The following is a 14,500-nucleotide window of genomic DNA, read 5'->3' on the forward strand; positions in this document are numbered from 1 at the left end:
AAATACATTTTCAATAAAAGTACAATAAGTGCAGAAGGAGCTGACATTACCTTGCGCTGCTGCTGTAGCGGGAACTAGAAGTACCTGGACGGTCAGCGTTGTGTGAAAACCCATGGCGCCATAGTAGGTGGTTGGAGAGATTTGTCATGTTGCCATATTTTACTTTACTCTACATATCCTACAAACAACGAGCGACTTATTTAGAACATCTTCCTCTTTGCAAAAGCCAAAGTGTTTCCACACACTGGACCGCAATGGTGGCTTAATTATTTCTCGCTCACCGGCTTGTCCTCTGCCGGGCAGGCAGACGGAATCGGGTAATGTTTAAAGTCTTTATCATTAAAAGTGCTATAAAAACAAAAACATCCATATAAAGCCATGCTTAAATCCAATGCATTATTTCCAAGTATCAATGCAATCGATTGATTACCTTTTAAACGATGTTAGATTGATATATGTCACCCAGAATGGCAACTTGCCGATCACAGATCGATGTAGCTGGATCATAGGAATATACACAAATCGATGTAATAGGTGAATCATTACACCCCTATTGCCGACTGGTTGGATGAAATAAAACTTCTATTGCCTAACTTGTGACTACAATTGGTTGGTCAAGTTAGATGACTAATAGGTGAAAAACAATAACAGCATTACTACTGGCGGAACTATTGTTTTCCAGTAATGGGTAATCTAATTACGATTTCAAATGGGGGGGGGGGGGGGGTGACTATAACTAAATACTTCTAAAACTAAGTACTTTTCCAAAACCGTTGACTAGTCCAGTGTCCAAATGTCCGTGTGTACCTGTGAGGCTTCAGCTGATGATGCTCTGCCACTCCTCCAAAAACAGAGTAAATCCCAAAGCCTTTGCCTGATGTTGGATGCAAACAAACACATGTGGTTCACGAGCCAAGTGTCCCAAATGGTCGTAATGTTCGCCAAGGCTCTGACATTTCCCCTCATCCTTCCTCTAACGGAGTTTCAAGTGACGCCTTTGAGAGGATGACAGCAAACTTCTTATGCAAGGGGCGTCCAAATTATTAATACTCCTCTATCGTGCAAGAGAGCCTGTCTGTTAATTCAACCACTCCTATCAGCACTTAAGAGTCAAATGACGGCTGGTTTGGCGCTGTGACAAAATAGTAACAGGTGCCAGCGATGGGTGTGTGACATGATAAACTCACTCTGTAAAGCCTACCCATCTTCACTCGAAAGCCCCTTGACTTGGTGACGGACGTGGTGACGCATGTCGTGACGTAGTACGTTGACGGAACGCTTCATTTCCGGGTTGTGGACGTCTGCGAGTTGCGTATTTACAGTGTAGCAGTTCGTACTATATTTTCCATATTTTTGCTAGTTTACTATTGACAGTTGTTTTCTTCCCATTGTTACGTGGTTTACAACTGCACTGCTGCTAAATTGTTTCATTTAATTTTCTGCTGTTGTGTGCTTTCCTGCTCTCTTGCTAGATGTATCGTATGTTTACTCACTTCCCACTTGTAGTACTTGAAAGAAACAAGTGATTGTAAGTGTAACATGTTTATTTGAGGACGTAAAGTGTTGAACCGCGGTAGCTAGCCAGCCCCCACTAGCAAGTGTGGACCAGCTAGCCTCGCACTTCCATAGCTCCATATTTAAAAGCGGATTTAAAATGAAAACACTAGAGTTCTTTTTATGGGGATACCTAAAACGTGAATTCACGCAGATACCAATAGAATTGTTTCGTGATGTGTGCGATTCCATTGCTTCGGGTTGCCAGCAGTGTCGGGACCAGAAGGGACGTCAGTGTCAGAAAAGGCAGTGACAAAAAAATAAAATTATGTTTGTAAATTCTATTGCATTTTGAAAATTAAACAAATTATAATAATTAGTTTACAGTTATTACAGTGTGTATATGTTTTTTGGAACACTGTATTTTAATGGTTGTATTCCAATTTACTGGACACATTAGGACTAATTTGCACAAAGTAACGGTATCGCCGATATGCCAACCTGATCACTACTCATAACAACATTTACTGCTATAATAAATACAAACTGTTGAATTTACGGAATATTGGATGAATAAAGTTGATCTCATCACAACAGCATTACTACCGGTATCGATGCAGCTATTAGTGAAATCCTCTCTTTTTCCTTGCATCTTCTCAAGTGCACTAATTGACATGGTGTGAAAAAATGTTTGCCCTCATCTTGATTTCTTTTTTTTTTTGCACATTTGTCACACTTAAATGCTTCAGAACATCAAACAAATTTTAAATATTAGTCAATGACAACACAAGTGAACACAAAATGCAGTTTTTAAATGAAACTTTTTATTAATAAGGGAGAAAAAAAATCCAAACCTACATGGCCCTGTGTGATAAAGTGATGGTCCCCTACCTCCTGTTAAAACATAACAGATTAATTGAGATCTATCAGTCTGGAAACGGTTACTGAGCCATTTCTAAAGCTTTGGGACTCCAGTGTTACCACAGTGACAGCCATTATCCACAAATGGCGAAAACATGGAACAGGGGTGAACCAAAATTACCCCAAGAGTGTGTTGGCAACTCATCCAAGAGGTCACAAAAGACCCCACAACAACATCCAAAGAAGTGCGGGCCTCACTTGCCTCAGTTAAGGTCAGTGTTCATGACTCCACCATAAGAAAAACAGTTGGCATAAACGGCCAGCAAGGCAGAGTTCCAAGATAAAACAAACACTGCTGAACAAAAAGAACATTAAGGCTTGTCTCAATTTTGCCAGAAAACATCTTGGTGATCCCCAAGACCTTTAGGAAAATACTCTGGGCCTGACGAGGCAAAAGTTGGAACATTTTGGAAGGTTTGTGTCTGGAGTAAAAGTACATTTCAGAAAAAGAACATCATACCAACAGTAAAATATAGTGGTGGTAGTGTGATGGTCTGAGGCTGTTTTGCTGCTTCAGCACTTGGAAGACTTGCTGTGATAAATGGAACAATGAATTCTGATGTCAACCAAAAAATCCTGAAGGAGAATGTCAGGCCATCTGTTCATAACCTCAAGCTGAAACCAACTTGGGTTCTGCAGCAGGACAATGATCCAAAACACACCAGCAAGTCCACCTCTGAATGGCTGAAGAAAAACAAAATGAAGATTTTGGAGTGGCCTAGTCAAAGTCCTGACCTGAATCCTATTGAGATGCTGTGGCATGACCTTAAAAAGGTGCTCAAGCTCAAAAACCCTCCAATGTGGCTGAATTGCAACAATTCTGCAAAGATGAGTGGGTCAAAATTCCTCCACAGCTGTAAGAGACTCATTGCAAGTTATCGCAAATGCTTGACTACAATTGGTGCTGCTAAGGGTGGCCCAACCAGTTATTAGGTTTAGTGGGCTATCACTTTCACAAAGGGCCATGTAGGTTTTGATTTTTTCTCCCTTAATAATAAAAAAGTTTCATTTAAAAACTGCATTTTGTGTTCAGCTGTGTTGTCATTGACTAACATTTACATTTGTTTGATGATCTGACACATTTATGTGTGACAAACATGCAAAATAAACTAAGAAATCAGGAAGGGGGCAAACGCATTTTCACACCACTGAATGAAAATCTGTGTCTCAGGGACAAATTGCCATTGGAGGATCAAGACTTCTTGTCTGTGCACACACTGGTGGAAATAAATAACCCGAGCTATTATTGTATGACCACAGTGCCAAATGTAACAAACAAAACACATGCAGGATTATACTGAGGCATGACAACAGACAGAAAGTTTAATGTTTAATATGAACATATATTGTATGTTTGCAAACAAAGTACAGCATCCTATCAATGCTGGGTCAAACATACTTGAGTTTTCTTTCCATTGGGTTGCGTGCATTTCTAGATTGATGTGATTATTAAGCATGTTTTGTTTACAGTGTAGTATAAGTTGCTTAAACATAAACCTTTTAGAACAAGAACATCACATTTTAGAGGCTTCATGGAGTATAGTTGTGCTTTCATTAATGGCCAAATGGGTCTTCCAGTGACACAAATCATATTTCTTGTTAAAAAAACAAACAAACAAACAAAAAAACAGTAAATCCAGCAGTGATGTTCTTTGAATTTGGCTTTATAGCCCCCTCTACTGGTGCTCCTGGTTAACTTGCCTTCATAGTGCATACTGTAAATTATTCTCCACGATAAGTACTGTCTTAATTGTATTTTTGTAAGAATGCATGAACTGCATGGATACCTCTAGTTCCAACTTCATCTCCCAGAAGGAACGCATAGTTTTCACTTTCTCTAAGTCAGGGAAGAAGGCGGGCCGGGTCATGTTTCTGCTGTTGACACACTGAGGAACTGATTTAAATTTGGCCATTCTCCACTTGGGTTGACTCCTCTTGTCTTCCCACCCTGGTGTTTAATCTGAGCAGAAACATAGGCAAGGATTGTTGCACGTATAAGGAAAATGGCACCATATGATCACCATTTGTATTGATTTTGTAGCTATAGTATGCCATGCTTTTTACCACAATCTCAACCTCCTGGCATACTAATTAACCACACAAAATTGAGTATTATTGTTGCGCCTATGTTTATTGCTGTACAACTTGAAACTAGACAATAATATTTGTCATAAAAGGATTTTAACACATATAGTTTCACTTTCAAGCACTGTAACTAGGTATTTATAGTCGTCTACTTCATGTAATTGTTGATTTTAATAGAATACATTATATTTTCTGCTTGTAGCGCATTCCTCAGTCTTCATTCACTTGTCCAGGAAGTGAATACTAACAATAAATTGGAAAATGCACCTGCCAGCGCCGCGGACTTGGAGTATTTTCATTACTTTAAAGGGACGCTCACACTTCACCAACAATACATACCAGATTTACCACTAAGGAGTTATATATTTATAATATTTCACAAATTATGAGGAAATATCCAAAACGGCATTTTGCGTTGATATTATATGACACCGGAACGTCCCATTACCCTTGAACTTAAAGGGATTTTTTGACATGAAGTTGTACATGAAGACTTACCCCCCACTTGGCCCAGGTCTGGTCAGATTTCGGGGAAGAGGAACGTAGTTCCAGTTAGTTGCTGGGGCCACTTAAGTAAAGAGTTTGGCTTGTCAAAATAATATGAGTTTAAAAGAGTAATACATTTGCATCACAAAAATGCCCCCTCGAAAAAATCAGACCTCACAAATCGCTCTGTGTTACTTTCTCTCCGTTCGTATCAATGCGCCGGTCCATTGTTGTGTATGTTATGAAGATAACTGTGTCGCAGCCATCTTCATCCGCTGTGGAACACACATAAAAAAAGTAAGTGTCGCAGCCATCTTCATCACACACTGGACGGCGATAGCATGCGTTGATATGAACAGAGAGAAAGTAACGCAGAGCAATTTGTTAGTATGATTTTTTTCAAGGAGGCATTTTTGTAATGTCCACACAGAGATGCCCAAGCGAAGATTCAAACCTAAGTCTTCCCAATCTCCTGACTGTGTGGCCAACATGCTAACCACTTGGCCATCACACTGCACAATTGTAGACTACCGTTATGTAGCTCGTCTTTTGAAAATAAAATGCTATAATCCGGTCCTAGTGTTGCTGGTACTCAAAAGGTAACACACTGATTAGCCATACATCAGATTCTTTCACTAGTGTGCACTGCTTGTCCTAAACAGTCATATCAGAAATTAATCGAATGTGCTGCTCTTAATTTGAAGTTTCAACGTAAACATCCGCTCTGACCACGGAAGTAGCGGAAGTTCAATGATCTTATTGTAAAGATCTGTAGAGATTTCGCAAAGGTTTAGCAAAAATTCGCCTTTTTTGCTTTTATTTTTACCCATCAATTTATTTTCCTTCATGTCCTCTAAAACAATTCTGATAAAACAATGCAAAGTTTAATAGTGTTTTGGTCACATGACCAAGGGTCCAAAGTTAAGTGGAAGCAAGATGGCGAGCGACACGCCAGCCACACCACCTGGCTCCGTACAGTGTCCGGTTTGTTTTAAATACTATAACTCTGACGCTATTAACGGTCACCTCGACATGTGTCTGCTGAAGAGCGACACTGACAGCAGTTTGTTGACGGACGGCGGCGGACCGCCTATGAAGAAGTTTTGCACCGAAGCATCGCCACACCTCTCCGGCAGCGGTGACCACCCGACAGCGCCCTCCACCTCTTTGGGGGTATTTTCCATGTTTCCCGGAAACAAGAGGAAAGTGTCGCTTCAAAATCACGCAAACGCTTCATTCGCCAACAAACAACCCGGTGGCAATAAGGGAGTTAAGCGAAGTTTGCCGGCCGAACCTGGAGCCGTATCCTTGGGAACGCGGAAGAAGAGTGACGGACAGACATTGAACGTTGCACAGACTTTAAGCCTCCGGACACTGTTAACGTCAAACAAACCACTGGCGGCGATGCTTAGACCAAACACGCTGGAAGAATACTTTGGTCAAAGTAAAGTTGTTGGCCAAGAAACCCTCATGCGGTCCATGTTGGACTCTCAGGAAATACCCTCTCTTATCCTTTGGGGACCACCGGGATGCGGAAAGGTGCTCTGTTGACGTCATCACCATTAGTGCAAGATGGAATATGCTTATGTATCACCATGTTTTATATGGAATTATTTTTGATTATCTTGAGTCATTTTAGATCGTCTCAATTTATGAATGCTGTATGTGTTTTAATACAGACCACTCTGGCTCACATCATAGCCAGCACCAGTAAGAAGAAAGGCACGGCTCGTTTTGTAAAGCTCTCTGCCACCAGCTCCTCCACTGCCGAAGTGCGAGAGGTTATCAAACAGGCTGAGAACGAACTGCGGCTGTGCAAGAGGAAGACCATCCTGTTTGTCGATGAAATTCATCGCTTCAACAAATTACAGCAGGTGAAATATTCTCACACACAACAGTCTGTTTTCTTCCTCATGAAGTTCTTCGTTGTTATTTAGCGACCATGTAAAAACATGCTGGAAGAGCCTTAGCAGTATGTTGCAGGGCTGTTCTACACCACCGCAAACTACAGCCACATTAATATAATACATCCATCCGTTTTTTATATCGCTAGTCCTTGTTGGGATCATGGTTCGGCAGTCAATCACAGAGCACATATTGACAAACAACCATTCACAATCACACTTACGGACGATTTAATTTAGATTCTCCAAGTGTGTGCTCGGAGAAAACCCACACATGCTCGGGAAGAACATGCAAACTCCACACAGAGATTCACACTGACTGTGAGGCAGCCGTGCTAACCACAATATTACCGTGCTGCCCCAAGAATATCCATCCATTTTCTATGCCGCTTATCCTCACTAGGGTCGTGGGGGTATGCTGGAGCCTATCTCAGCTGTCTTTGGGCGAGAGGCGGCGTACACCCTTGACTGGTCACCAGCCAGTTGCAGGGCACATATAGACAAACAGCCCCAAGAATATATTGTTACATAAATACTTCTCTGACTGTGTGAATCAGAACTGTATAGCTTGTCCTGTAATGTTTTTGATAGAAATACTCACCGTTGAAATTATGTCACCTCAGAAGTTGGTCACTGTTGTCACATCTCCCTCCAGGACACTTTCCTTCCTCACGTAGAATGCGGAACTGTCACTCTGATCGGTGCCACCACAGAGAACCCGTCCTTCCAGGTGAACTCCGCACTGCTGAGCAGGTGCAGGGTGCTCGTCCTCGAGAAGCTCTCAGTCGAGGCGATGGGCTCAATCCTGGAAAGGGCCGTGGCTGCTCTCGGGATCAGAGTGCTGGAACAGGAGCAAGCCCGTTCCAAAAACACCGACCAAACGGATAGAAACGAGTGAGTGCTCCTCGCGGGTGTTTGCTCCTGACTGGATAACGCAGCACAAATCAAAATTCTTTAGTGGAGTGCTCTCGTCTTCTGTTGCTGTGGATTAGCAAGGCCTGGTTAGATCATTTATGGGAGGAGTGTATAGCGGGAGCCAGCACAATCCCCTCGGCTCTGGTGCTGTATGATGTGTTGACAGATCAGATTTACGCACAAGTCATAGACAGCGAGTGTGAGGATGGCTGCTGGCTCCACATGGAATGTGATGCCAAGCGTCAGGCAGATTTGTTGACCGTATTGTTTGCCCCGCATGGAAAGAATGAAGTGAATCACAAATCACACATGTCCACATTAAAAGGCTGGACTTGCACTAGGCTGAGGTGGTCCTAAACGTCTGTCCAGTCTAGAGCAGCCTTTAACAACCCTAGTGTGCCGTGTCAGGTGTCGGGTTTACTGGATCAGTTGTGTTCCTTGTCAGTAGTGTATACTGTATGTCTGTGCTGATATCACTGTAGACTGAGTCTGCAGTAGATTTCCAATCAGGTTTATGGAACAATGTAGTCATCCAGGACCGCTTGGTTTCTAGAAATTCAATTGAAATTTCTCCATAGCTTTAACTGTCCATTCCAAGGTTGGAGTAAACAGAAAACACAAACACAGAAGTCTCGTGTTGTCAGCAAGTGAGGTGCTTGCACTATAAACAGTGGTGCCCTCTGGGGGGCTTGTTGCTAATGACAGTATGAGATTAGTAGGATGAGATGTCTTTGGCTCCGACATCAGAGGTCTTATTTGTCAGGTGTATTTTTGTATAGAGCTGTTTGCTTGGGACCCTTGCTCCCACAGTAACTATTAAATATGATGTATCGATGTGTTCTCAGGCCAAAGGTTTACATCGAGCAAAAAGCTCTGGACACCATTGCCTACCTTTGCGACGGTGATGCGCGAGCAGGGCTCAACAGTCTGCAGCTGGCTGTTCAGGCTCAGGCTGGCTTGACCCAAGCAAGTCCATTAGGACCAGACAGCTCCACGCAGGAAATAGTTGTGAAGGAGGAACACGTCAAGGAGGGTCTCCAGAGGTCTCATATTCTCTACGACAATGCCGGTAAGCTGCTCCTGTCATGTGTTCCGCTAATCCGTGTGCTTCATCGCACAGATGCCCCACAAAAGGCAGGGGCTTTTTCAAAACATCAGAATCAGTAGGGAAGTTTCTGAAGTTCCTGTGGTGTCTATTGCTTCACAAAGCAAATCATCTTATCACATTTATGATGTCTGAGGCGCAAATACAGTGTTAACTAAATCTAGCAAAGGGGAATTTAGAAACACCTTCGGAATATTGTTCCACTTGAAATTAAATATGCAATACCCCTCAGCTCCTCCCGAGTGGCAAATGTCTTATTATACTGTAAGTGTGAGGCAACATGCATGTGCCTTTGGTTGGATATCCCACTTAATATGTAGGACTCAATGTCATATAAGGTTGGGTGAATACTGGAGAAATATTTTTAATCATATTTTGAAGCCGGGCCGCACGGTGGTCTAGTGGTTAGCACATTGGCCAATACAGGAACAGCCTGAAGATTGGGCATTTCTGTGTGGAGTTTGCATGTTCTCCCCGTGTGCGCGTGGGTTTTCTCCGGGTACTCCGGTTTCCTCCCACATTCCCAAAAACATGCAGGTGAGGTTAATTGGAGACTCTAAATTGTCCATAGGTATGAATGTGAGTGTGAATGGTTGTTTGTCTATATGTGCCCTGCGATTGGCTGGCGACCAGTCCAGGGTGTACCCCGCCTGTCGCCCGAAATCAGCTGGCATAGGCTCCAACATGCCCCCGCGACCCTAATGGAGGATGAAGCGGTATAGAAAATGGATGGATGGATATTTTGAAACCCATCTTATTGCCTTACATAATACAAATAAGTAGTTGATAGTCCTTTGTCATGACCGTCTGTGGAGAACACACAGCCCTCCGAGTTGTCCCGTTACATAACATTCAGCTGTCCCGAAACATGGAGATTTACTGGTGCCACTTTTACACAGTGATGAAAAGCTCTCTCCCTGCTTGATGAATGGCTCAGATTAAAACCTACACTTCTTTATGAGTTGGTCTCATCACGTCAGCATTGAGTGTGTTGGACTAAGTAGCGTTAATATGTAACAGGGTGTGTTTGTGTGTGTGTAAATGAAAGGCGAGGAGCATTACAACTGTATCTCAGCGTTGCATAAGTCCATGAGAGGCTCCCATGAAAACGCCGCCCTCTACTGGCTGGGGCGTATGCTGGAAGGCGGTGAGGATCCGCTCTTTGTGGCTCGCAGGCTTGTCTGCTTTGCCAGCGAGGACGTGGGTATGAAAGATAAATAATGTACAGTAGAGCAGATGTAAATAGATTTTTTTCTGCCTTTTTATGTGCTTCTCTTTTCATTCTCAGGTCTTGCAGATCCCCTTGCTCTTCTTCAAGCTGTGTCCACCTTCCAGGCGTGTCACTTCATTGGGATGCCTCAATGTGAGGTAGGCTGGCAAGAGTTAAAAAAAAAAAAAGATTATTGTTATTCCTTATTCTATTCCTGTTCAACAGGTCAATCTGGCTCAGTGTGTGGTCTATCTTTCACGAGCGCCCAAATCCATGGAGGTTCATATGGCCTACAATAACGTGAAGGCCTGTCTGAGGAACCACAATGGCCCTTTGCCTCCTGTCCCACTCCACCTGCGCAACGCATCCACCCGCCTCATGAAGCAGCTGGGATACGGCAAAGGCTACACGTACGATCCCACCGTGGAGCAGGAGTACTTGCCTGAAAAGCTGCAGGGGATTGACTTCTTCAGCTGGAAACCCTCAGGGCCATGACATTCTCTGTAGGAGATTGGGAAGGGACTGTGAGTGGAATGACTGAAAGTTGCTCATCGGCTTCTGTTGCGTCCTTGTAAGGCAAAACAAGACTGAACATTACATCCATTAACATTTGACAGTATACCTTCAAGTTAAGTTATATCCATCTCCAGTCTACTCGTCTTAATGGAGAATCACATAACTTCAGAATAAACTACACAGTCACATATATAACTAATACAGACGCTGCAACTTCTTGATAGTGTGTGTGTGGAATATTCACCAATATACAGTTTTGTTATGTACACATAGGCATGTTGTTTTTTCTTAATCTTGCAAGTTGAAAAAAATATACATATTGACTGATTTAAGCATTTCCTACCTTTTTCAAGACACCAGACATAATCATGGGGTCGCGACATACAGTCATGGAAAAAATGATTAGACCAACCTGTGTTACTTCAGGTTATTGATCCTTTTTCATCCCCGATACAACTAAAGGTACATTTGTTTGGACAAATATAATGATAACAAATATATCTCATAAGAGTTGAATTTAAGAGCTGATATCTAGCAACTTCCATGGTTTGCTTGATAAGAACCAAAATCACTTAAGTTCTGACATGATTGTAAGTATAGCATTGTACTGCCAAAAAAATTATTTAACTTTGAGCTATTTTTGTTGTCATTGTTATATTTGTCCAAACAAAGGTACCTTTAGTTTAAATGAACAACAAACTGAAGAAACAAGGGTGGTCTAATCATTTTTTCTATGACTGTAGATCCAATGCAAAGAGCCATACTGAAAATTCTGCCTATCTAAAGAAATGCTTGACATAGAGCTATTAATTTAACATTATGTGTATTGTTGTATTGTTACGGTTGTATCATTAAATGAGCATTAGTTTATTTGTAAAGTCAAATTCTGATACAGCAACCATATGTTATAGGTCAGGGGTCGGCGACCTTTAGCATCAAAAGAGCCATTTCCACCAAATCAAAACCCACTTGGAGCCACAAAACCTATTTTAACCACTAAATTGAAGGTAACACTACATATATAGTTCCCATGCATATTTTTCCATTCCTTTTCTGTCTTGCCGGCGAAGAGACGAGCCACACCTGTTGCCTTCTGACAATTTGTCATGTTTCTTAAGCCTTGCCCACTGATTTTGGATTAACTTTCACAATACAAGTTTTGTACCACATCACTTAGTTCCAGTTACAGTACATCTCTCCATGTTGCTTTAGTTGCAGTCGTTCATTAATGACAAAGGAAGCTAACAAGCGAAATAGTTGACCAGCATCATGGTTTCTCACCGAGTCGATGTGAAATAGTGCACTTTGGTGCAGAATTGCACAGAACTTTGAAAGGCTCATGATGGCATCAGAAGAGACGGCATAGTGACGACACAAAAGCATAAACCAGCTGCAGCCACAGCAGAAGGATAAAAGAGCTGAGTGTGGTGATACAGGTGTACATACTGTAATGTGTCCAGTAAGCGTAGAAGAAGACAAACTAAATTAATGTTGTGTTCTTTTATTATACAGGAAACCAATCAATTTTCGGCCATCATCTGCAAAGACAGAACAGAAGAAGGCATCAAAAAATAATGTTATATTGTTTGTTCTATTAAGTACAAGTAATTCAGGGTTCTGACCTGCGTGATCCAAGGGATGAAGGAAGCCACCCGGGTGAAGACTGTGGGCCTGCGAGGAGTGTTACAGCCTCGTCCATCTACAAAGCTGGTAACTCCTTGGACGTACCATCTGCCGTCCCTGCCTTTACAGTTTAGAGGGCCTCCAGAGTCACCCTGCAAGATGATCATATCGCTGCACTGCCTACTTTCTGTTACATCACCCACCAAAAAAAACCCTCCTCTTACATGGCAGGCTGACTTGCTGTCCCCTCCTGCACACACCATGGTTGTTTTGGCCGAGTTGCCCCACCACTCGCTCTGACTGCAAATGCTGTGGCCCACCACTGGGAGAAGAGCTTGTTGTAATGTAGAAGCTCGGGGCCCACCGGCTTTAAGAAAGGGAACACAATTTAGGAAGATACCGTAATTGTAGAGATTGACTTTAAACATGGGTGTAGGCTAGCTCACAGTAGAGGCGACCCCAGCCTGTGACATAGCAGGGCTGTTTGTGGGCGAGGGTCTCCTCCTGCTTTGGTAGGCAAGCCAGCTGCACCTTATCATTGATGACCGCACTCTGCTCCAGTTTAAGTAAGGCAATGTCATTCCTATGAAAAAAATAAAAAACTAACCTGAAAACTGCTGCCTTACAGTAATCCAGATGTGGTCTTCAAAAGGGATGATAACTTAACCCGCAAGACACACAGTTGTCATTCCATTTCGGATGAATAATCATTTTCTCCACCCGAATTGACTGTTCAGGTCCCTCATCCGAGCTCATGTCATGCTCAGCCAGAACCACTCTGTATGTGTGGAAGCTGCAAGAATCACCCCAGTTAGTGCTGAGAACATTTGTGTAAATCTCTCAAAGGAGGCTCACGTGATGCAGTGTGCAGCAGTCAAGACCCAGTTTGGAGCTATTAGGGTTGCTCCACAGGTTGGGTAGAAGGACTCCAGTGACACCTGCCATGGCCAGCTGTACGGACGAGCTTCGACCCCATTGACCACACGGCCGGTGTTGGACTGGTAGCTGGGAACCCCACAGCTGGACACTTCAGACAGATGAGTCAAAAGTCAGATTTTTTAAAATTGAAAACAAAATGTGTTTAAAACCTACCAGTGGTGAGGAGGAAGAGGACGAGTGCCAGTTCCATGTTCTTACTGAGCCAAAAGAACAGGCTTACTGTGTCATGCACAGCTATTTATGGCAATAGTAGCCTGGGAGTTTGCCCCCTTTAACCAGGTGCTCGGACCGCTCTGTTCCCAACAACAACACAATGCAGGTATTTCCTTTTACCTACAACCTTACTGTAGGGTCAATATGGACACTTCATACTAAATGTGAATACTAGCATGGCAAACAAATATATATACTCTACAGGATATATTATTTATTATACCTTCAACAGGTAATTCAGGTCATACCGTCCATTACTGAACTATTAAATCAATCACATTAAGCATCAAACTCCCAGTTTGAGTAGTTAAGTCATAACCTTTGGATATGTACTATAAACATGTCCTCTAGTTATAGGCCTAATTATGTCCACCAGGTGGTGCTGATATCTTCCTCTGGCCGGCATTTGGATGACTTGTCAGCTACTGCACGTTCATCGTGAGGAGATGACATTTAAAAAAAAGGAAAGATTTGGCTGAGTGAGAAAGCATGTCTTGGAAAAAAACAGTATTTCTCAATTCACCATTAAACATGAATTACTACAAGTAACTAATTGGAGCTTAATTACGGATTGTTACAGCAAAAGAGCCTGAAAGTAAGGCGCAATGTAAAATAAAAATATTCAAATATTTAACCTTGAAATCTGTAGTTTGTTGTATGTTGGGGTCAAGTTCCGGACAAAATAACTGTGAAATATGATGGCAATAATGACAATGTACATGATTTCATATATATATGTGCATTTTTTGCCATGACTATAGAAACACATTACAGTATTATGTTTGACATTTCATGGACTATTTAGTTTGGTTTAATGTATATTTCAATTGCACACCGCCAGGACACTAATTGGTAATCATGTGTTTTATGTCACGTTGATTTGGTGCCTCCTACTGGCCTTATTCTGCTAAGACATGTTCATTATTTAACTTGTAAACCATTTAATTCAGAGCTATTAACTTCTCATTTAACTATTTGTGTCCTTTCCTTGCCTTTTAAGTAGTTTTAGTGTTTTCAATCGTAAAGTTTGCGGATTGACAAAATAAAATCCAAATAAAAATGTAATAAGATTAACCTGTTAGGAGCCAT

At 42.2% G+C, this 14,500-nt stretch overlaps 3 protein-coding genes across 6 annotated transcripts in view; 1 reads left to right on the plus strand and 2 right to left on the minus strand.

Moving 5' to 3' along the window:
• LOC129176874 (myosin light chain kinase family member 4-like) overlaps window positions 1-5,785 on the minus strand; it is a 27,160-nt gene extending 21,375 nt beyond the window's left edge. The window contains exons 1-3 of one of the 3 annotated variants that reach the window (XM_054767360.1): window positions 5,608-5,785; window positions 4,999-5,261; window positions 4,203-4,375 (exon numbers count right to left, since the gene is read on the minus strand). In XM_054767360.1, the coding sequence (XP_054623335.1) occupies window positions 4,203-4,328 (126 nt within the window). In that variant the 5' untranslated portion in view covers window positions 4,329-4,375; window positions 4,999-5,261; window positions 5,608-5,785. Of the gene's footprint in view, window positions 1-50; window positions 536-4,202; window positions 4,376-4,998; window positions 5,262-5,440 lie in introns of those variants that run through there. The other 2 variants (XM_054767361.1, XM_054767359.1) reach the window with 2 other exon arrangements.
• Window positions 5,700-14,138, plus strand: wrnip1 (WRN helicase interacting protein 1). 2 transcript variants are annotated; one of them, XM_054767362.1, is made up of 7 exons: window positions 5,700-6,525; window positions 6,666-6,860; window positions 7,546-7,784; window positions 8,651-8,874; window positions 9,959-10,114; window positions 10,199-10,278; window positions 10,346-14,138. In XM_054767362.1, the coding sequence occupies exons 1-7, from the start codon at window positions 5,890-5,892 to the stop codon at window positions 10,613-10,615; spliced, it is 1,800 nt and encodes a 599-aa protein (XP_054623337.1). In that variant the 5' UTR covers window positions 5,700-5,889; the 3' UTR covers window positions 10,616-14,138. The 2 variants fall into 2 exon arrangements, with proteins under 2 accessions (XP_054623337.1, XP_054623338.1); XM_054767363.1 differs by lacking the exon at window positions 9,959-10,114.
• On the minus strand, window positions 12,092-13,485 carry LOC129176879 (chymotrypsin-like elastase family member 3B). Its single transcript, XM_054767366.1, has 7 exons — window positions 13,352-13,485; window positions 13,115-13,286; window positions 12,927-13,052; window positions 12,706-12,842; window positions 12,484-12,626; window positions 12,259-12,411; window positions 12,092-12,174 (listed from the first exon to the last, which is right to left on the minus strand). The coding sequence occupies exons 1-7, from the start codon at window positions 13,386-13,388 to the stop codon at window positions 12,157-12,159; spliced, it is 786 nt and encodes a 261-aa protein (XP_054623341.1). The 5' UTR covers window positions 13,389-13,485; the 3' UTR covers window positions 12,092-12,156.
• Window positions 14,139-14,500: the final 362 nt, after the last annotated feature.

The sequence above is a fragment of the Dunckerocampus dactyliophorus genome, chromosome 2 (genome assembly GCF_027744805.1).
Source record: "Dunckerocampus dactyliophorus isolate RoL2022-P2 chromosome 2, RoL_Ddac_1.1, whole genome shotgun sequence".
Taxonomy (NCBI): domain Eukaryota; kingdom Metazoa; phylum Chordata; class Actinopteri; order Syngnathiformes; family Syngnathidae; genus Dunckerocampus; species Dunckerocampus dactyliophorus.